The sequence below is a fragment of the Pleurodeles waltl genome, chromosome 8, assembly GCF_031143425.1.
Source record: "Pleurodeles waltl isolate 20211129_DDA chromosome 8, aPleWal1.hap1.20221129, whole genome shotgun sequence".
In the NCBI taxonomy this organism is placed as follows: Eukaryota; Metazoa; Chordata; class Amphibia; order Caudata; family Salamandridae; genus Pleurodeles; species Pleurodeles waltl.
Window position 1 is genome coordinate 1,158,414,628 of NC_090447.1, and position 22,026 is coordinate 1,158,436,653.

Here is a 22,026-nt window from a genome sequence, read left to right on the forward strand (position 1 = left end):
TACACAGCTGGCTGGGTAGAGTTTTGGTTTGGTTTGTATTTTGGCCTCTGTTGGGCCGAGGGAGTGCTGTGCTTGTCCTGGAGCATGCCACAAGTGGGCTTTAATGGCCGTCAGGGCTGAGCCGTTCTTGTCTGAGGGTGGGTGGAGAGGGGATTACAGGTTTGAAAACATTGTTCAGAAAAGTTGTTTATCAATTAAGTTCAGCAGCAGCTAGGGGAGGAATGGGTGATGCAGTGGGACAGAAGTCATGGGCTCGACATCACACACCATGATGCAGGGTGAATTTAGGATTCTCGCCTGGAATGTATGGGGGCTAGGCACCTATGTTAAGAGACATAGAGTACACGCCTTCCTAAAGCGGAATAAAATAGACATTGCACGTCTGCAAGAAATGCACTTAGACGGTTCGGGGGCCACACATTTAACTGAGAAATGGTGAGGTCAGGTATTTCACTCCTACTACTTGACATACGCCAGAGGCACACTGAGATGGGTGGCTCTCGGGATGACATTTGCCCACACATACTCAGTTTCTGATGTGGGGGATAGGTAGGTATATACTATTACAGAGTACGGTAGATGACAGGGACTTGATCATATTAAAAACATATGCTCCTAATACTGATGATCCGGGATTCTTTTATACCAAACGGGACCTCCTGGCACATGCACTTGACTCGCCCATGTTCTGTTTTGGGGACTTTAATTTTATATTGGACCCCTTGTTGGACAGGGGCCGTCCGATTGCAGGAATGAAGCCACACATGACAGAAGCTTTGCAGACTGTGATGCAAAATCTGGGTTTGTTAGATGCATGGCGGTCGGTACACCCCACCCAATGGATCTTTACATGCTAATCCTTAACACACAATACCCAGAGTTGGCTTGGCAGAGTATTGGTTGGAGGGCACTTGCAAGTGACGGAAGTTACAGTCACGCATTTGGTACCCTGTTTGTCGGATCATGCACCCTTCTCTTGTGGGGTGCACTGGGGGGCTTCTAATTGGGGTGACTGCTCGTGGAGAATAATGGTGGACATGCTTGACGATCAGTTGGGATGGGAGGCTTTGTCTAGAGCACTTTCCAATTATGTGGCTATCAATTGGGGCTCTACAGCCAACAGATCGATAGAATGGAAGGCAGTTAAGTTGTATGTGTGGGCCCCACTTGTGGGGTGAGTCATTAACTCAGGGCGGAGCTTCAACTATCGGAAGCTGAAATGGCAAGTCTGCAAACAGTGACCTGTATGGGAGCTGATGTTCCAGCCAGGGAACTAACCCTCAGGCAGCGGGTGGCCGAAATTTGGGACCACATGGATGGGTGGATGGATGGGTGGATGGGTGGATGGATGGATGGATGGATATATATATATGTATATATATATAACAGCAGTATAAGCTGAGACTGCATAGGAGGATGACAAACCTGGGAGGCTGTTAGCCTAGATACTATGTAGGGAACAAGCCCTTCTGCTTGTGACACACTTAATGACTCCAGAAGGTCGAAGGGTCCCATCCAGAGCAGACATATTACTCTTTCCAGATGCACCTGCAGCGGGAATGTACAGCAGACCCAGGTGTTGTTCCTCAGCGTTTCATTCCCTTCTTGACTGAGCTGGGACTACCCCCCGTTGGGGGCAGAGGGAGTAGAGGCCCTTGAGGCACCCTTAGAGCTGGATGGGAACTAGGGAGGCGGTCCGACCACTTCCTCGTCTGAAGGCTCCTGGTAGTGACGGCTTTCCCCCAGAACTTTATCAAACTTTCTCAGAGACACTGACTAATAGACCACTGGCGATTTATGTACAAGCTAGGAAGCCTGCATCCTGTCTCTGACAATGTGAGAAATATGTCCGTTGCTAAAGCCCGGTGGGGAGGAATCTGACCAGTCAGCTCACAGGCCCTTAACAATGATTAACACAAAGATCCTTTTGTAAATACAAAAAACCCACAAAACCTTACTCGATATTTTCATAGTACTCCTACGTTTAAGTAAATTATCATAAAATTATTCTTGGTTTGTGTAGGTTTTGTTTGTAAGGCACAGAAAGAGAGTCACAAAATATTATTCATGCCGAAAGGATTGATTTTGATTAAAGTGGAAGAATGCACCTGCACACATCTGTTTGTAAGCATGCGTTTCTCACCAAAACTACCAACCATAACCTTTATTAGAAAAGTCTTTTAATTGAGATGCAAAGAAGCTGCTTTGCCTTGTAAGTACACATAGCAACACAAGTATGCATATGGCTCGGTCCAAACTGGGGTGACGTGGTTAGCAAAAATAAATGTGGTTTTAACCCAGATCTGTGACTGAATGTTTGTCAATGTTCAGCATTCCGTCCATCATATGTTCCTTTTGCTTTTGTCAACATAGGTGGGAAGGGTACGCCCAGACGTGAATCCCATGCTCCCTGCGCCACTGGATTCAAACTAGCCTAGCTGATACCCCGAACCCTGTCCCAGGATGCTTATTTTCTGGGACAGGGAGGACCTGGCCTGGCAGTTCAGGTTTGATTGTTTCTATGGGGAGCACGGTCAAGACTGATTTGCATATGGCTGGGTCCAAACTGTTGTACTGTGATGATCAAAGCAAAGATAGATGACTGGGGGTGAATATTCGACACCGTTCAACATTCCATCCATCATCTTTTTTTGTTACTATTGAAGGCACACATAGGCACGAATTGATCAAACATCACTGTAGGAGCAATGAAACAATGCCTTCTGCGGTAAATTGTGTTTCTTTTTAGTTCTTTCATAATGTCATCTGTCCACCTCCCACAGGGGCTTCTGATTTAAAAGATGATTCTGAAAGATTGATACTGTGATTTGTTCTAAAGGTGTTGAAACTGGTTTTCTAATCCTATATCTGTAAGGAAATATATCCCGTAAGAGTACTCTGTCATCAGCCTATCTCCTCTCACCCTGGGGTCTAGGTAAGCAGATTCTATGTACATTGCCCTTGGTTGGATCACTTTAAATTGTGGGAGCTGCACGGACAATTACAGAATTGCTGTTAAGTATGGAATTAAGATCTAGTTAAAAAAAGAACACAATACATTTTTACCATGGTCCTTCCTGTGAATGTTAAATATTAAATATGTTACGCTGCTGCAACTTCACTAGTAATATGAAACAGTAAACATTCAAAACCGGTTGGTACAATGCAATTCTAACTTTTGTAAACATTAATAACATTCCAAGGAAAATATGTAGCATTCTGTAATAATGACAGCAGGCCATTGGAAAATCCTGTTAATATTGAATTGTCTAATTCTGTGACTAGGCAAGCTTATGGACAAAATATATTTGGGAAACAACTTGTGGATTTTTTAATGGATAAAAGATTAACATTTCAGGACTTAAAAAAATTGGTATTTAATCAGCACTTACATGCTTTTCACTTTCCTGAATGATTCAACAGATGTTTCTCGTTGGCTTCCTATTCAGGGATTCATTGTAACATTTTTCTATGCAGTGGAATATTTTCTTTAGTTCTTGCAGTAGTGGTTTGTCCCAGCCATTCCTGAAACTTTTGAAAAGGATTGCCACATTGCTCCCCTAGTCCCCATGTCACAGAGAACTGACTTAACACATCCAGCAGCATTTGAGCCCTTGTTCATATGCTGCTTTGTGACAGACTTTATACTTTGAGTTTTAGGTAGTTTGCAGCTCTAGTTCATTTACAGAATTCAGGGACACTGATCCTAGCTTAGTTCTTGCAATAATATTGTGGTGCCTGTTTCTTTCAGATTAGTAGCACTATTAGTTAAGCAGTACTGTTTGATAATAAATCCTATAATGAATATGTTTTGGTTGAAAAGTAATCCTATCAATATTCTTCATGTTAGTATAGTTTAATTGGTTTTTATTGTGTGATTAAGCTGCAGTCTCTATGAAAATATTTTCCTGAACTCATACATTGTTTGTATGTATTGAACTAGGAAAAGGAAATCACACTGGAAGTGAAGGGTGATAGGGAAGGATGATTAACATCATGAGCAGGAAGATCTAAGAGCTTCTGGTGGATTAAAAAAATAAAGTAGCTATTATTACAGAAAACGTTGGAGATTCTTGCTATAGAGTTACTTATGTTCAACAACAATCATCCCAAGGTGCTATTATTTGTGTTGCAGTAGTGACCACATAGGGCAAGATTACAGTAATGGACATCCCAGACACGATTACCAGCAGTGATCATCTTGGACTACAGGAAGGGTTGCAACTGTGATATAAAAAAGGCTATGTTGATTTGAAATGCCTTTGCATGAGTAACACATGACAGCCTTTGCTACAGTGACTCTGGCACCAAGGTGTAATAATAATAGGTCTCCCCAACATTGCATGATTTATCACTCAAATATCAGCTTTAAATATGTTTTGGAAATCAAATTTTCTCAAAACATCAGTTTGAGTTCTGAAACTACATACATGTTCATCTCAAATATACACTTTACAATTTTGGTACACATATATTATTTCATCCAAGCATAAGCGTCTAATTTAGTTGTCAGGGGTGTACAAAAAGGAGCTTTCAGTTAGCTGAAGAGCTACCAGTCGCTCACAAGCTGTTCGTTGGAGAAGCCTCTCTGCATGTCAGTAACTGTTGGACTTGGCCCTGTCTGCAGGGTCACGCCCAAACATTTTGCCTTCTCCCCTCCTGCTTAGCTGAATTTGTTTCTGTTGGCCTTAGGACTCTGTGCACTTTACCTCTAATGAAGTGCTTCTGCTCCCTCCTTTAAACATGGTACATTTGGCTTACATCCAATTGGCACATTTAAGTTACTTATAAGTCCCTCGTAAAACAGTACTACATGTACCCAAGGCCTGTAAATTAAATGCTACTAGTGGGCCTGCAGCACTTATTGTGCCACTTACTTAAGTGGCCTTTTTAAACATGTTTAAAGTCTGCCATTGCAGCCTGTGTGTTCAGTTTTAAACTACTAATTCGACTTGACAAAAAAAACCTTTACCAAGCCTAAAACTCAATTTGTAATACATTTGTCACCCCTGGGTTAGGCACTAAACAGAACATGGGACAAGGTGCTTTATATTTAAAAAGTTGGATGTGGCATTCTAGTTTTACATGTCCCAGTAGTGGAAAACTCACAAATGTGTTTTTCACTGCTTATTAGACCAACTTCTCCCATAGGATACCTTATTACATTTAATAAATGATAACTTTAGAAGGAAATCTCATGTTTGGTGTCTAGGAAATTGTAATGTCTAAGTTTAAGTCACAATTCTGAAAAAGCCATTTTTAGAAAGTTGACATATTCTTGTTCTAACCACTCGATGCCTGTATCCTGGGTCACATGATTAGGTGCAGTTGGCATATTTGTGTATTCCACCCAGACAGCCACATGATTGAAGAAGTGGGCGTTGGCCTGATGGGCTATCCAGAGCAGGATGGGTGGGGGCAGAGCTGTGCCCAGCCCCACTTGCACTTAAAAGACTCTGATTTGTCTCACAAACAGAAAACGTCACCTAGCCAATTGTGACTGCAGACAGACTGGTACCAGGGCAGAAAATTCCAGACATTTCTGTGGGGGCAAGGGGAGGAGGAACTCCAGAAGCTTCTTCCACTTCAAAGCTGACTCGGGTATACAAAATAGAACCCTCAGACCACCTCTTCGGTACATTCCCGGACCTGGGGATGCTACAGGATTGCCCTGCTACAAAAGGACTGCCCTGTTGCTTGAGGCCTTCCCTGCTGTCTGGGAAAGAAAACTGGACCTGCATCCGTCATCCCAGGCTGCCTGAATGACTCCAAGGTCTAGTTAACTGGCCTCCTGTTCTGATGTGCAGTGACACAACAAGCTTGAGAGGTCTCCCTGTGACTGCCCAGCTCATCTGCTGCACTGGACCTGCCTGAGCGCGCTGCCGGCCTCCACGGAGTGTGTCCTGATCCCTCAGAGGTTCCTCCCAGGTTCTGGACTCTTGGTGTGGCATCCGTTGAGCTTCTCCTGGTAGTAAGGGAGTAATACTGAAGTTTTGGGCTCTTTGTGACCACAAACAAGCCCTTTCCTGCTAGGATAAAGCCACCAGTGCTGACCGCCTTTGCGAAGCAACGGTGAACTAAACTCTTTGCACTACAGCAACCATCAGCAACACAAGATCTGCACTTTGTGTTATAACCTCTGCAGCAACTGCAAATGCAGTGTTGATCGTCTATGCCACCCACCCTGCTATTCGCACAACAGCTACAATGATCTGTGACACTCTCCCTGCTCCGTGGCCTCCTCCACGGTGAACTAGACTCTTCGCACTGGACTTGGAGAAGTTAACTTTTTCAGCAGGACTAACCTGGCCTGTGCTCCATCTTGGTCTGTCTGATCTTGTGACTTTAACTATGTGTTGTGCAACCAGATGACTGCGGGTGATGATGTGTGTCATAGGCGCTATACTTACCTTCGATCTTTAAAATTGCATATCTCCGGCTCTACTGATTTGGGTTTTTGTTGTTTTGGTGTCAAATAATTTATTACACTTCACTCTATTTTTTAAATTGGCGTAGGATTTTTCATGTGTTGTGTTTTCAGTTTATTTCTGTTTGTGTGCTGCAGAAATACTTTACATATTGCCTCATTTTAGGGTGTTTGTGTGAAGCTATCACAGGTTTAATAGGGATGTGGAATTCCTATCTCCCAACGCCTGGGACATATTGTTTGGTGTCAAGGGCCATAAGTTTTAATGTTTATTTTGTCCTTAGGACAAGTAGGCCGAAACCCCTGCAGCACAAACCCTTTGGCTGCCAGTTGACACAGAAGGGAACTGTCTGCAGTTGAGGTAATCTGTGTGTCCATATGTTAATGCAGTTTGAATTTGTATTTGTTTCATTAATGAAAAACCTTCATTATTAGGGTGAGCACTATAAATAAACGTTTTATGGGCACACTGCACTACTGACAGTGGTTCCAGTAAAAACAAGCATTTTCAAAGCAACGGGTCTCGCATTTGTTTGAGTTAGAGCTATTAGCGTTGTAAAGCAAAAAAAAACGCAGCGCGATCGCGCTATGTAAAATGCAGCACGATCGCACTGCGTGGAAAATAAACAGATAAAGTAGTCCGGACTCCAGGCTGAAAACATCGAGCCTCGTATGTTTTTGGTACTTTACCGGTGCTGTGTAGGTGGGCTAAACACCGGAAAAGGCATGACGTATGCATGCCTTTCACAAATGAAAGCAAGCGGATTTTAAAAGGCAAGCCCATGAACCAATGTAAGTGACTGATGTGGCATGGGCGTGGTTTGAAGCCCAAAGAGAGATTACAGATTGGACGGAGCACTTTGTGCTCGCCCATAAAAAGTGTGTACATACAGGTTTGAAAAGTTTAACAATAAGAGGCCAAGTACAATGCTCCCAGAATGCTCTCTGTTTAGATGCAAATGTTTCCAGAAGCTTGTAAGCAAGAGTGATGATCCTTGGCTTTCAAAATAAAATGTTCAGAGAAAAATGCAAGTAGGAAAAAAAATGTTTTGCTACTATGAAATTTTAGGTGCTGTTTCTTTGAAGCATCCTTTAGTGAAATGTGGTGATGCATGCTAGTATTTCCAAAACATATTTTTAATGGAAAATCAGTGTAACCATTTTCAACAAGATTATGGGAAGTATGACAATAAACTAGCACTTGCAAAGCCAACAGATCCAACGTTTTTTGTGAGTCTTTTGTTTCTTTTCAATGCTTGTCTTGTTACGGCTATTGTAACCCTTTATTGTGGGAGCTACCAGGCCCTCACCATTGTAACAAATATTGGCAAAAAGCAAAAAAAAAAAAGTTTTGGGGTCTCAAAAAGCACACATTGCCACCAGTGGCATAACAAAGTCCCCGCAGCCCCCTCCAGGTGGCCCACTCAGGACAGCACCTGCAATGAGGGAGTCTGGAAGGGGGAGGGGGGTGCTCAATGTTCTTTGCAGGGGGCCCACCCCCAGTTTCGTTACACCACTGATTGCCACAGCAGTTCCTGGCACTGAACAAAACTACTTTGTGTGCCAATATGCTCCTTGTGGAAGAGCAAATGTGATCACTCACGGTAAAGCCAGCCGACAGACAGTGAGAGAAATAGAAGTTTAATAAAAAATATCTTTTTTAATGCCAGACCGAATTAGGGACCCAATTCTTAAAGAAAGTCACAAATGTGCACCCATGGTATATGTCTTTAAATTTGTGACTTTCTTGAATTCACAAAAACATCAGAAAATTGTACTCCTACAAAATATTTGTAAACTGTATTGTAGCACAAGCAAATATGCATGTGTAGATTTGCTCATGTGAAAATATATTGAGCGTTTACAAGTTCACTTTCCCTCCATCCACTTTTTTCCCCAACCCTGGAAGAACTTCTACCACTGCCAGGAGTAAATTTCCAACCTTTATCATTATGAGAAAAGATTAGAGAAGAGCTGGTGAAAATACTTAAAAGATGCAAGTTAGTAGGTTTGCAGACTCAATGCCATCCAGCCCTGGAAATATTGCTTACTGTGTCCTTCAGCCCCAGTATGTAGATCTGCAGAAAGGTGGTAAAATAATGAAATTCTACAGTAGGGATTGAAATTACAATTATTTAAGCCCTACTATAGCAGTAGCCCTGGCATAACCAGAGAGGCTATTATCAGAGCTCTTACATTATGAGATTGCTGCCATAATTTGCCATCAAAGGGACAAGTAGATTTTTTTACAGGATAAGTAGATTTAAGAAGCAACCTGTTCATTGGCCAAGTAGGTATTTTAATAAATTCAACACCCCGAGGTTAATTTAGTGGCTTTTGTAGTTCACCCTGACAAGGATTGTGGCTGCTGCTTGAGAAGGGCTCACGTGCCCCTCAACCAACAATCCTGTTTCTCACAGTAACGAAGGATGTAAAAAGATTTCCTACACAATCTTATATACAGGATGTATTTTCTAGATATTGTAACCTAATATGTTTTAATGTTTTCAGTAGAATATAACAGTGTTTTTGTTCCACAGGATTAACATGCACAGAACAAAATTTCATAACAAAAGGAGGTTATCAACAAGCTGCATCTGATCATGGCATCATAGTCGTGGCACCAGATACCAGCCCACGTAAGTACAGTGCTTAAAGATGATTGGTTGATGTTGAAGATGTTGTGCGTAGTATTTAAAAATAATTAGTAATAGTGTAATGCATCCTTGTATCTCCTGGGGATTCCAATAGGTATACTAGGATATAAATGGATTTCCACAAGTCCTTTTATGTAACTTATTTTAAAGCATAGTGTTAATGTCCAGATCAGTCCAGCTTTTACAAGCTACAAATGCTAGAGGAACCTTCCATACCATGAAGAAAATGCATTTTAACTTGATGTAACTACAAAGCTATAGTGCACAGGTGCAACAGGACTTTAAAATAGATTATCTCAAAGTAACTGTTGAGCAACTTCTTTAAGTGTGTAAAAACATTGTTCCTGATACAAGCTATTTAAATGTTAAATGAACTGCACATAGATATCTCAGTAGCTTTATGTTTTAGAGCCCTTATTATGCTGTACAACTTCCTCCAAAACGCTTGAATGACCCACGTTGCTGTTCAAGGTCAAACGTTCTTCGGGCAAACGTAAATATGTAGAACAATCCTTTGATACAATGTGAATCGCAATTGCAGACAAAGACTACCTTAGTGTTCGAAATATTGAAAAGTACCTTATTCTCTGAATGGGCACTAAATGGTGGTTAACCGGTCATTCCCCAGCAAAGTGTACAAAGTGATCTGTACTCCATTAATAAAAGTCCTTCGTCCACAGTGAGTATAATTAACGCATCCTCTACTCGTAAAGCCATGATGAAGATGTAATATTTTTCTGCTAGTGAAAAACACTTTACTGTAACTTTCAGTTGCTGGGTGCAAACTTAGTATTATTTCATTTGAAAAGTGTCAGTAAAATACTGCTAACAGGATGACTAAAACGGTGAGAACCAGTTTCTCTCAAGTGTTGGGAGGTCTGAAAAACAGATTTGCTCAGCGTGAATCACCATACATTACCACGTTCGACAGACATTTCATTCCCGTACACCTTAAGAACAGGTACTAAACTAGAGGTAGCTCGGACTTCCGGTTTTATGGTATTTATTGACTTTTCATTTTTTCATATGTTTTTGACTCCTCACAGCAGTATTTATGCAAATTGTCTGTGAATATATCAAGTTTCAACCAGCATATGTCCATATTTATCCTATAATATGCGCTGACTCTTGAGTATCTATAGGGTTTAGTGCTATAACAAATAACACATATATGCTCATATCAAAGCAGTTTTGTTCTACAGGCATGTGTATACAATTGCAGCTACGTAAACATGAAATATCATTGCTTTAATTTTTTTCAAACTCCTGATGCTATTGAACTGAGCATCCACTGGCCTGGAAGTCATAATTGACATCGAAAGTTACTTGAAAGAAAATCTGCTGTATGCATTTGTTAACTTGTTTAAAATAAATACAGCTAATGGAACGCAAAGTTTTTATATATATATATATATATATATATATATATATATATATATATATTTATATGTATGTTCAATGGCATGTGTAGCTGCAGATACACATGCTATGCATAGCTCTTCCGACATCTAGTGTTGGGCTCGGAGTATTACAATTTTTCTCTTTGAAAAAGTATTTTCGGAGTCACAGGATCGAGTGACTCCTCCTCTCGGTTACAGTGTGCATTGGCATCGACTCCATTGTTAAATAGTTTTCTTTCCGCTGTCTGGTTCGGCCGTGTTTCCTCTTGCTCTGAGATTTCGAATCGGAAAACCTAGTTAATCGTCGTTATTTTTTCAATCGCGTTTCCCATCTAGCATCGAACAAGTAGTACTGTCGGAATCTTTATTTTGCTCTTCGGGCGTGTTTGGGCCTACCGCGTGGAAAGCCTCATGGACCGGACTCCATTTCGATTCTGCCCTCATTGCCATGCAAAGTACCCATATACAGACCAACACCTGTTTTGTATTTTGTGCCTTTATCCGGACCATCGAGGGGATCGTTTTGATCGAATAAGACCTTGAGAGATCGCAGGGCCCGAAGACTAGAAATGAACCGAAAAGCACCGAACATCTCAACGTCATGGAGGAGGAGCAGGCACAGAGAGCAGTCTCCATCCGAGACACCGACTCTGAACAGGAATCAGAAGACGACAGACCCATCATGGCTGGCCAGCGTGTGAGTCGTATGTCTGCCCCTACGCCCTCATATAAAAAACAACCAAAAGGACTTGGGTACACCACTGCCGGAAGGCCATGGTTTGACCCCAAAAAAGGCTGTCGGAGACCAACCTTCCGGATTGGCGCCAAAAAAGGCCACTCCTCCATCCACTTTGGAGTCGAGCAAGTCGATTAAAACTTCCACCTCGGACTCCACTAAATGACCTCACTCTTTGGAGTCGAAAATTCGACACCCTGCTTCGGACCCAAAACAACCGATTTTGTTTTCGGGGCCGAAAAAGATCCAAACTTCTGAGCTGAATAAATCCTCATACACAGAGGAACAAGGACTTTCGAGAAAACTAAAGCAAATCTCAAATCCCATGCAAGAATCTCACAAAGCTTCTGAAGAAGAAACTGAGATTGAGCCAATATTGGAAGTTATGGATGAAAGACAATCGAGAATCCATATACATAAAGACACTGGTCGAATCCCCACTGCACCTCCTTTAAAGACTATAAGAACGCTGGCCTTTCAAGAGGAGTTAGACTGTGCTCAACCACCAGCAAAAGTGCAGAAACAATAGGAGAAACCAGCACTTCTCCCTACTTCTCCTCCTCACTCTCTACAGCTTTCTTTTTCATCTCACAATAGTCTACCACCGTTGCCTTCTCCAACACACTCATTATACTCGGATGGAGATCTCTATGACCCTGATCCCATTCCAGATAATGATCCTGACCTATACCCCTCCAAACCTTCTCCACCAGAAGACACTACTGCCTACACTCAGGTAGTCTCTAGTGCAGTGGCTTATCATGGGGTGCTTATGCACTCTGAACCCCTGGAAGAAGATTTTTTATTCAACACTCTGTCTTCCACTCACTCCAGATACCAGTGTCTCCCAATGTTGCCTGGAATGGTTAAACATGCTGAGCACATTTTTAGTGAGCCTGTCAAAGCTAGAGTCATTACCCCTAGAATTGACAAAAAGTATAAGCCTGCCCCTACGGCCCCAGACTACATCACACATCAGGTTCCTCCGGACTCAGTGGTAGTCAGCGCGGCTGGAAAAAGAGCTAACAGCCAGTCATCAGGAGACGCTTCTCCTCCTGATAAGGAAAGTAGAAAATATGATGCTGCTGGCAAAAGAGTAGCCACGCAAGCGGCTAACCAATGGAGAATTGCCAATTCTCAGGCACTTTTGGCCAGATACGATAGAGCTCATTGGGATGAGATGCAAGATCTTATACAGCACCTCCCACAAGAGCATCAAAAAAGGGCACAACAGGTGGTAGAAGAGAGACAGGCTATAAGTAATAACCAAATAAGGTCTGCCCTCGATGCTGCTGATACAGTCGCAAGGAGCGTCAACACTGCCATTACAATTAGAAGGCATGCATGGCTGCTCTCCTCTGGTTTTAAACCAGAAATACAACAGGCAGTACTTAATATGCCTTTTGATAAACATTTATTTGGCCCTGAAGTAGGCACCACTATAGAAAAACTGAGAAAAGACTCACACTGCTAAGGCAATGGTGGGCATTATATACCACACCATATAGAGGCTTCTTTCGCAGACCACAGTTTGGAGAAGGATTCAAGCCACAATCCTCTGACGCATCTACCTCCCAGACAAAGCAGGGACAACAAACTCAATACCAAAGAATGGGATTTAGAGGGTCCTACAGAGGACAATATTTCAGGAACAGAGGCAAGTTCCAAGCCTCAAAACAAGCCATTACACTATCTAAGCAGTGACTTCCTTCCCACCCTTCCACTCCACACATCTCCTGTGGGGGGAAGACTACAGCAATTCCACTCTCATTGGCAAAATATCACCACAGACAATTGGGTTTTATCAATTATCCGCGATGGCTATTGCCTAGAACTAATCTCCACCCCTCCAAACATTCCACCACGTCACCACAAATTGTCCCAAGAACACAATGTTCTGCTGCAAGATGAGGTACAATCTCTACTATTAAAACAAGCAATATAATTGGTTCCACATTCTCAACAGGGAACAGGAGTATACTCACTATACTTCCTCATTCCCAAAAAAGATGGCACCCTCAGGCCCATCTTGGACCTCAGGCCTCTCAATCTATACATCCTATGAGAACATTTTACATGGTAACTCAGCAGGATGTCATTCCACTACTACAAAAACAGGATTATATGACTTCTTTAGACCTCAAAGATGTGTATTTCCATATACCCATCCATCCCACTCACAGAAAATACCTCAGGTTCTTCATAGCAGGAAAGCATTACCAGTTCAAAGTTTTCCCATTCGTCATAACAGCATTAGCAGAAATCAAATTTAGCTTTCTCGTCCATCAAAATCCACCTTTCTGCAGTATCTGCTTATTTACAAACCATTAAACACACTTCTCTATTCAGAGTTCCTGTTATTAAAGCCTTATTCCACCCAGAACACCACCCTTTCCTTCCTGGAATTTAAATATCGAACTTACCAGGCTTGTTATTCTGAAAAAATAATTTATTGGCAACGCGTTTCGATCCCAACCAAGATCTTCTTCACAGCCAGTACAACAATTGAGTGCACCACTACTCTTAAAAATTACTGAAATTCATCACACCAGAGCTAGTTGAAAGACTCTTCCCCATTCACGTAGAAGAAAGACTACATTCCGGCCCGGTGGCCGTATAGTCCTCCTCATCAAGTGCAGACAAAAAGCAAGTAAAACATCCACTGAAAACCCAGCACCAAATTGTAAAAACACAGTGCACTCACAGTAATATATAAAAAGTGAAACACAATACACAAAAATATCAGTTCATAACGCAAATAAGATTCTATCAAGATATACATAAAGAAATATCTGTACTGGCTGTGAAGAAGATCTCGGTTGGGGTCGAAACGCGTTGCCAATAAATTATTTTTCACGGATAACAAGCCATGGAGTGCAAATATCTTGGTGCATGCGAAACGCGGCACCCTTTTTGCAATTGTTTGGCGGCTGCCAGATCCGCAACTCTCACGACCCCGCTTTGGTGAATGTAGCTGGGAGATGCCGGATTTGACATATATATGTCTGTCTGTCTCTGTAAAGATTATAAGTGGGGGGGGTGGTGGGGAACAAGGGTCTGTCTGCTCAGCAAAAATTGCACACCTAAGCTTCCTTCTTTGATCTTAAATATATATATAATTGTATTCCATTCTGCCTTGTCCATTACAATAGGAACTAATCATAGATAATAGGGCTATAAAAAGACACCAAAGCCTTGTTCAAAGATTTAGAGTGATTAACAGAACAACGTGAGTAACTTGCTTTCTTAGTTTGGAAGCGGTAAACTATAGTACATTTTAAATGTGCAGCATCCACTTGCAAGACGTAATCCGTTTTGTTGTTAATTGCACTAATTAACAGGTTACCAAATATGATGAAATACCTTATCCAGATTGTAACTAGAGGTGTTTCTCCCCATTTTCATCGTGGTTGGGATTTACTTGTGCCCTTAGTAGAAAAATGAATATCGAACACCTGTTTGGCTATGTAATTAATATATGTGTATCTACGTTCCTCTAGATGCACAAATACCTTTGTGAACAGACTCTACGTCCAGTTTTCAGCTTCTTCTTTAAGTCTGGATCCTTGGTAGTGGTCTATCTTTTTCCATACATTCTCGTACCAAAGTAGTGCTATTCATAATTTGTATAATGCTGGGTATGTTTTTTGCACTCTTTGAAATGTGTTTCAGAAATACTGCTACCAACTGATCACTGTGTCACTATTAACACACAAGAACATTTTAGCATGTCAACTAGGCAACTGGGATATATTTCAAGTGAAGTTGAAGGAGTTTGGTACCTAAACCAGTTAATAGCCTGCCTGGGTTTAATATTGGAATTCAAAAAGCTCACAATTAGAAAGGGTTGATGTTCTTAAAATGGAAGTAGAGTATATTATAGCTTCAGAAATAATAATTAATTACTAATGCATGCTGCAGTGCAAGGCACTCTTTTTAACTAGTGTTAACATTTAAAGGTCTTTTCTCTGCTTCTATTAGAGTATATGTGGAAGTTGTGACAAGAAGGCAAAAATAATGTATTTTCAGTGATGTAGTCATGGCAGTCTTAGAAAGGCTAGAAAGTTTGCTTACACCTCCAAGGCCACCAGATTTTTTTCTTGGTACTAACACACTTCATAAGCTTGCACCACCTGCCCATTAAAGGTTTCTTATGAACAATCAGGCTTTATCAAAAATGCCTCTGAAAAACTGAATGCTCTTCTATTGTTGGACACAATGGCAGCATTCAATAGAGCCGACTGAAAGTCCATACGGAAAGTTCTAGTCCAGACAGGTATGAACCCTAATCTTCTCAAATACATCATGGCCAGTTTTGACATCCCACGGCACACCTGATAGGAAATGGTGAATTTTCTGATAAAGTAGATCTGACACGAGGGCCAAGACAAGGGTGTCTCCTCTCCCTACTACTTTTTGCCCTCTCTAACGAACCTCTAGTGCAAAAAAGTTGCCAACCCAATATTTAAAGCCTTACCCTTGGCCCAAGGGAATACAAAAGAGCACTCTTTGTGAAGTATATGCTCTGTTTTGTAACTGAGCCATAAATGGCTATCCCAGCCTTGGTCCAGGAGCTTGAACAGTTTGCATTGGTCTTTGAATTTAAGGTGAATTACTCTAAATCCTCTGCAATAGGCATCTCTGATCCTCTAGTCCATATCAGTCCTGCAGAATTTTGAGTTTAATTGGGATGATCACGCTTTACAGTATTTAGGTATTATCTTGACGAGGGAAAGAGAACATACTTATGAGCCCAACATTCCACTTTTCCTTGACGTCTTATACAGGAAACTTTATAGGTGAGGGAAGCTAGAAATCTTATGGTTCGTGGTGTGGGCTGCATAAAAAAGAATTTCCTTCCCAGGCTGTTATATGTCCTGCAGACAATCCCACTTAGTTATGCCAAATCGGTGCTCCACCAGATCCAAAATAAGCTTCTTGCCTGTGTTTTGGTTAAAAAAAATCCCCTACAATATCCAGATTTAATCTCTCAAGGAAATTTGCAGATAGCACAGTGAGAGTTGTGTGCACTGGCCGCTCAACTGCGTCCTTCATTGGACTGGCATTGAATCCCCTTCGGTTCAGAATGGAGCAATAGTACCTCGTATTCCCCTACTTCATGTATTGTGTTTCCATGCAAACATAGTCTGCAACAGGCCACCCCACATCACTCCACCAACGTTTTACTAGACTATTGAGAAACACTATCTTGTAAACAGACCATGATCACATTCCCCTCCTCATAACCCCAGTACAACCCAGACTTCTGCCTGGTATAATGGATCCGGACTTCTCACTCTGGAACAATGGCAATCCATTGCGCTTGGGTGACTTCTACAAAAAAGAGACAGCCTTGGATAGCGATACCTGTATGATTGAGTTTCACCTCCAACCACGCAATGCATATAGACTGACCCAGTTGTTACACTGTGTTAGGGATAGACAGATACAATTAAAGCCCAGTAGGGCTAGGACCCTACTCAGACTTTATTCCAAAACTAGACTAGGTAAAATGGCAACTCCTTTGTTTATGTACAGCAATAAACCAATCACATACATAGTATCTGCCAACATATGTGATGGCCTGGGACGGGGGATATTGGAGGAAACCTAGGAAAAACTGTGGGCCAGGGCATCAAATTCTTCAGTATGTGTGCAGCATAGAGAAAACACATACAAGTTTTTCACCCAATGGTCTGTCAGTCCAGCCCGCTTGAAGATGATGGAGGGGATGCGCGGGGTAGGGATCAGAGCTGTGTTGGAGGGGCTGAGGAGAAACATGATGCATATGTGGTGGACTTACCCAAGGATTTGCAGCTACTGGTGAAGAGGGGAGCTAGATGGTAGAGTCAATCTCTGAAATGAAACTCCTGTTGGGACCCTTCTATCCTTTTACTTGGGGCCCCTGGTGAGGACTCCGTAATCCTCTTGCCACCCCATTGTGCAAGCTCATTACTCACTTGTTGCTGGCTGCCCGATTACTGCTGGCACAGTTATGGGAACAAAATCCTTCAGTTTGGTTGACGAAAGTTTGGTATATTTATGCAAATGTAGAGATTGACCGCACTACTGCGCAATATTTTAAATACATTTGAGCAAGCCCGGTCACCGTTTCGGATTTACATTAAAACTGGGAAGTGCTATAGGGGATGCCCAACCGGCAGACAATCTGTCCTACAACTTTCTGGGGTGGACTGGATGTCGTCAGTGATAGAATCGTCCTCGTTAGAAATCAGCAACTACTTCTCCAACCAATTCGGGGAAAGAGTCATATGATAGAGGTACAGGTTAATAATAGTCTCTTACCATATTATACAACTGTTTCTCTCATGCACTGTGGTACAGGTAAAGAATCAATGTTTCTGCATGCTGTGACCGTTTAATATCAGAACTATTGTATAGTCCCTCCAGTTGCGTATTGCAAGATGCTTGTAGTAACATCACTCGTGGACATAACAATTGGTGAGAAAAATAACAACACTGAGCCCACCTTTTGAGGCAATGCATAAAGATGGCAGATGTTGATGCTTGCAGCCTAAACATTAAAAAAACGTTACCCAATTTTACTTTAATAGAGCCAAGCCGAAACTCCGAGATACTACCCAAGTTTCTACCGCCTTTTACAGTATTCAAATACCTATTTTTGTATGGAATCTACAATTGAAAACCACAATATTATGTAAAGCCAGTATCATGAGAACTGTCTTGTATTGCTTAGCAAGACAAAGATGTTGATTTGAAAGCCAGCTTTCTGTGATAATGCAGCTTCTACTTCAAAGACATGAACTGCTGAATAGATTGTGCAGTGCAAAACATCATGTTACCGCCTAACATGACAGGAATTTAACAAAAGGCCACATACTATGACAACTGTTGCTTTTATTGCAAAAATGAAATGACCGGATATGTGAAAGGCTCCTGCATGGATTTCGTTCTACATGTAGTTTCTCATAACACTCCTTCATAGACATAGATTTACATGTAGAAAAAAGAAGTGTCTAAGATGAAAGAAAGTACTTAAGTATCAGAAGTACTTCCATCTTTGCCCTATGTCCAGTTTTTGAATCTAACTAGTTTGACTGGAGTTTTTTAGCTGTTGCACATGAAAGCTTTAATTTTGCATGTAAATGCTCCTGTTTCTATTTTGTGGTTTGTTAACATAGACTATGAAGTTGATTTATACCTCAGGTAATCTTTGGATAATAGTCCTTTCTTTTCCTTTGGTAGGAGGCTGTAATATTGATGGAGAAGATGAGAGCTGGGATTTTGGCACTGGAGCGGGTTTCTATGTGAATGCAACTGAAGATCCCTGGAAAACCAACTACAGGATGTATTCTTATATTATTGAAGAGGTAACTACTCTCAGTACTGCCAGACACTTTCCTTTGCAAATGCTTGCATTAATTAATATTAATTAATATGCTTAATAATATTAATGAATATACCACTTGAGGTTGAGAATACCAATAAAACATTATACAGTTATCAAGGAAAAAAATGTATGCCATAAGCCGACCTGCCAATCTTAAGTACCAGCATACAATATCTTTAAAATATTCAGGTGATTAAATAGTGTTTTTTTTCTTTGACTAATCATAAAACGTTGACTCTCCTCACTTAAGTGGCTTCGTATCTGTCTGTTAAAGAGACTTAGCACATCACTTGTATCCTCATCCTGCAACATTATTGTAGCCCGGTAAAGTAACTATTCCACACAGTTGTACAGAAGAGTAGGCTTTTATTGCCACAGCTCCAGCTAGCAGAGACTTCCATGAAGTCTTGCATTGCAACGGCCCCAAGTACACTCCTGCAACATTTATGTTCACCAAGACATCTGGATAGTAAAACTCCCTAAAGATAGTATGTATTCACATATGGTGGAAATCATAATGATGACTAAACCAGAGTATGACATCTAAAATACAGCAAGCCTTCAAAATCTGTAACTCTTTTTATGTCTTTAACTGATTCCCTAACTCACTTTTTCTTGTGGTAGCTCTTTGCAAATTGGATTGTCCTTACTCAACCCATCTTTTCTTAATTTGGCCATTACAAGTTTTTCAGTTTTTCGTGTTCAAAACAGACCAGCAAAAATATTGAAGAAGGCAAGGCACAGATTCAATGGAAAGATGTGATGGAGTTGGACATACGGATGCACTTCTACTAACTGTTGAAGGGAATCTGATGGTGATAGTTACAGCTCAATTATACTTTAAAGTTCTCTACTGGAAACATTTCAGTAGTTTGTAAATTTCTCTGTTTCTAGTAGTTCTTTAGGTCTAAAGACTGCTTTAGCTAGCTTGCCTGCCTAATGTTTCCCCAAAAATATAATCCAAAAATACATATGTAGAGGATCTCAATCAATACTCTTTAGCCATTGGTCTGTTAAAATATTACTAAAAAAATGCTCTCTCCCCCCACAGCACAAAGGATAGGTCAGTGGGCCAGCCCACTTAAGCCATTATTTGCCTTTGAGTGACTGCATTATGACCTTGCAAATGTATGTATGCACCTAAAATAGTCCCCAAAGAATAGAACTTTAGACACTCCTCTTACCCAGCGATTGCTAGTCCCTGTAGTAGGGTGTCATCAACTATTTTCTTAACACCCTACCTTTATTTGCAGTGTTTGCCTCCTCACTATCAAACAGCATTGTTATATTTATTTATCCTTTAGGAAAACAAGCACAGGTTTTAGAGTTTCAGGACTGTAAGGGAGCGTACTAAAATGGCAGCTAATTAAATTGCACAGCCGTAAGCTTCTTGTGCAGCCCTCCCAGATTCTACATTCATTCTGCGTTCAGATGGTGCTTCATCCTTCGCTGGCAGCAGTGGAACCCCATCTAAGATGGCAAGCCGATGTTAGGAGCTGTAGCAGGGTCGCGAGTCCATTCCCCGGACTGGCAATGGATGGAGAACCAAGCTGAGGGACGAGGGCTGAAAGTATGGAAGGGGTGGAAGAGGCAGCATAGCCTCTAGTTACTGGAGAAGAATGCTCACGCACAGCCAAGCTGGTGCGACTGACCGAAGGAAGAAGGTCCAACAACCCCTGAATAACAGGAGGTGGGGGTTGCCATTGGTCGGCGGCTGCTGCTCCTGGGAGCCACAGGTGGCAAGTTGCCTCGGCTCCTATTGCTGGAGGTAGCAGTTCACACAGTAGGTGATGTAGAAGGGATCACTCCCCTCTCCCTACTGTTACACTGATAAAACATTGATGTTACAAAATCACCTTAGTCGTTGAACACCGGACCATTGAGGCTTAGCGTGAGGCCCTATTACTGGGCCTGGTGAGAGGCACCGATTAAGAGAGCGCACCTTGTTTTCTGATCTACAGGTCCATACTGCTTCACTGCGTACCGCTAACAAGGAATACCAGTGGTAGGTGAACGTATCCTAGGCTTCACACTAAGCAAATAATTATATAGTAGGGCGCCTCACTTGCCATAATGAGTACTTGGTGACCACATGGCTGTCTCAGGAGTGGTGCACTAATGAACTGAAGGGGGCCCTCCTGGCTTGCCAAGTGTGGAGCATAAGCTCAGAAAGGCACCCTGGAGCCTTAAGAGAATTGTAAGAATCTCACCAAGCTGGGTCTTGGATATTGGGGGTTGCTGGAAGTGAATGAGGTGTTACAGCCGAAGATATGATGGGTTTAGAACTGGGGAGCCAGGGAACCAGGTTTCAATCCTGGCTTCAGATCAACATCCTTTTATTCTGGGCAAATCACTTAATCTCTCTCTGCCTTAAAAAAAAATAATCAGTCTGACTTTTATAATGTAACTAGTGCTCCAACCCTTGGGCCGAGTTTGTGCTATATAAAAATACCCCAAAAAAGTCTGCACGGTTGCTCTGTCGACTTGGAGCTGTCGAATCCATCTCCCTAGCGCTCTAACTCCTGAGCCATGTTAAATTAGACATTAGATAGTCATACTGGAAAGTTTGATAGGGTACTGCAAGCTGTCTTAAACACTGAATCTACGCTCGAAAGTAAAACTGACTCAGTGTTCATAGGCTTTGGGTTAAGAGCTGATCACACAAAGCTGGTGGATAGGGTTGAGAACAACAAATCCATTATTTAAACCTTAGCCCAACAGTGAAGAAACATGAAGTCCGAAACAAAGGTCCCAAAGGTGGTGCCTAAAGTTTCAAATCTCAGTGCCGCGGGCCCACAAAGCGCAACAGCGTCAGGATAATTGGTGTACCTGATTATACAGATGGCCCCAACATGGCACCATTTATAGAGTGGCTGGCTGAAAAGTAAAAGGCTGAAGATATTTTTGGTCAACAAGGCACATTTAGTATCAAGGCTACCAGCCCCAGTCAGGACTGGCACTCAGGTCTGTAGTGATTAGACTGTTTAATTTTAAAGCTAGGGATCTGCTTATACAGATGGCCCATTCTAAATGACCATGGACAATAGATGCAGAAAAACTCCCTGTTTAATTGGACTCTACCAGCAAGGTCCAATGGCAATGTAGCCATTAAGTTAAGAACAAGAAACGGCTACAATTACTAAATGTGTGATATGCCCACATGTACATGGCAATGGTACGGGTTATTAGCAATGAAGAAATTCACTTTAAAACACCAGGCGATGCCTATATGTGGTTGCAGGTGAAGGAAATCGGCATGCACGTGGACAAGAGAGCAGATGCAGCTGGATGCGAGACAAAGCTCTGAAGGACAAGGTGGCCTGATAACCTCATGTATCAACCTCAAGGGCTCAATTGGTGGCAGATGTTGCCCCAAATGTAACTGTTCACGGCACAGGTATCTGAGCATGAGATTGAGGCGGGATCAGGAGATG

The 22,026-nt window shown here is 41.8% G+C and overlaps 1 protein-coding gene across 2 annotated transcripts in view; it reads left to right on the plus strand.

The window, feature by feature from the left end:
• The window catches only part of ESD (esterase D), a 108,558-nt gene that overhangs the window by 42,906 nt on the left and 43,626 nt on the right, over positions 1-22,026 (plus strand). For both annotated transcript variants that reach the window (XM_069205388.1, XM_069205387.1), the window contains exons 4-5: positions 8,968-9,066; positions 18,448-18,572. In XM_069205388.1, the coding sequence (XP_069061489.1) occupies positions 8,968-9,066; positions 18,448-18,572 (224 nt within the window). The remainder of the gene's footprint in view (positions 1-8,967; positions 9,067-18,447; positions 18,573-22,026) is intronic.